This window comes from Octodon degus, unplaced genomic scaffold (genome assembly GCF_000260255.1).
Source record: "Octodon degus isolate 3935 unplaced genomic scaffold, OctDeg1.0 scaffold00008, whole genome shotgun sequence".
NCBI lineage: Eukaryota > Metazoa > Chordata > Mammalia > Rodentia > Octodontidae > Octodon > Octodon degus.
In genome coordinates, this window is record NW_004524584.1 from 1,953,383 (window position 1) to 1,954,732 (window position 1,350).

The window sequence follows — 1,350 nt, forward strand, 5'->3', positions numbered from 1 at the left end:
GCACAGGCGGCCCCCTCCGGGGCTCTCGGCATCTCCCGGCCCTGTCCACAGAGCAAGCACCGGCAGATTCCAAGGGCTCGTGAGAGCTGAGCACGGCTGTCTGCTGGGCCCCCGAGGCTCGCCGAGCGGGGGCAGACCGGTCCGGGCTGTGCGGGGCGTTTACAAAAAGTGACTTGGAGATGAACTCGCCCGTGCGCGGCTGGCGGCCCCGCTATAGGGGCGAAGGCGCCTGACGCAAGCGGAACTCGGCGGAGCCCATACGAATCAGAACAGAGCGAGGCTCCTGGCGCACTAGGGACTCCAGGAGGCAGCTCCGCCAGAGACGCGGGTCGTGGCTCGGGAAACCGGGGGTGGGGGAGGGGAACGCAGAAAAGAAAACCCACCGAGGCGGGGACTGGCCTAGCGGGGAGGGGCGGCGGGGCCGGAGCCCCTCTCCGTTGGGCAGACGCCCCATGGCCAGAGGCTGAGTTCCACTCCCGCCAGCCGCTCCCTAGGGGAAGAGAAAGAAGAGCGTGAGCAGACCAGGCCTTCGGCAGGCAGCATCCGCAGTCTCCAGAAGTTTGGGACTCGGCCGCGGGAGGACTTGTGCACCCCGACTTCGCGAAGCCGGCACCCGGAGAGGGAAGCGGGGTGGCCCGGCCGCGGCGCGGCGCCTTTGTCATGATGGCCAGCTACCCCGAGCCCGAGGACGCCGCAGGGGCCCTGCTGGCCCCGGACACTGGCCGCGCAGTCAAGGAGCCCGAGGCGCCGCCGCCAAGTCCGGGCAAGGGCGGCGGAGGGACGGCCTCGGAGAAGCCGGACCCAGCGCAGAAGCCCCCGTACTCCTACGTGGCGCTCATCGCCATGGCGATCCGCGAGAGCGCGGAGAAGAGGCTCACGCTCTCCGGCATCTACCAGTACATCATCGCCAAGTTCCCGTTCTACGAGAAGAACAAGAAGGGCTGGCAGAATAGCATCCGACACAACCTCAGCCTCAACGAGTGTTTCATCAAGGTGCCGCGCGAGGGCGGCGGCGAGCGCAAGGGCAACTACTGGACGCTGGACCCGGCCTGCGAGGACATGTTCGAGAAGGGCAACTACCGGCGCCGCCGCCGCATGAAGCGGCCCTTCCGCCCGCCGCCCGCGCACTTCCAGCCGGGTAAAGGGCTCTTCGGGGCCGGGGGCGCGGCGGGCGGCTGCGGCGTGGCGGGTGCAGGGGCCGACGGCTACGGCTACCTGGCGCCCCCCAAGTACCTGCAGTCGGGTTTCCTCAATAACTCGTGGCCGCTGCCGCAGCCGCCCTCGCCCATGCCCTACGCCTCCTGCCAGATGGCGGCGGCCGCAGCGGCTGCAGCGGCGGCGGCGGCGGCC

At 70.1% G+C, this 1,350-nt stretch overlaps 1 protein-coding gene across 1 annotated transcript in view; it reads left to right on the top strand.

Annotated features, from left to right (window-relative positions):
- The first annotated feature begins 378 nt into the window (after positions 1 to 378).
- The window catches only part of Foxl2 (forkhead box L2), a 2,786-nt gene continuing 1,814 nt past the window's right edge, over positions 379 to 1,350 (top strand). The window contains exon 1 of the mRNA XM_004625204.3: positions 379 to 1,347. Within this exon, the coding sequence (XP_004625261.1) occupies positions 661 to 1,347 (687 nt within the window). The 5' untranslated portion in view covers positions 379 to 660. The remainder of the gene's footprint in view (positions 1,348 to 1,350) is intronic.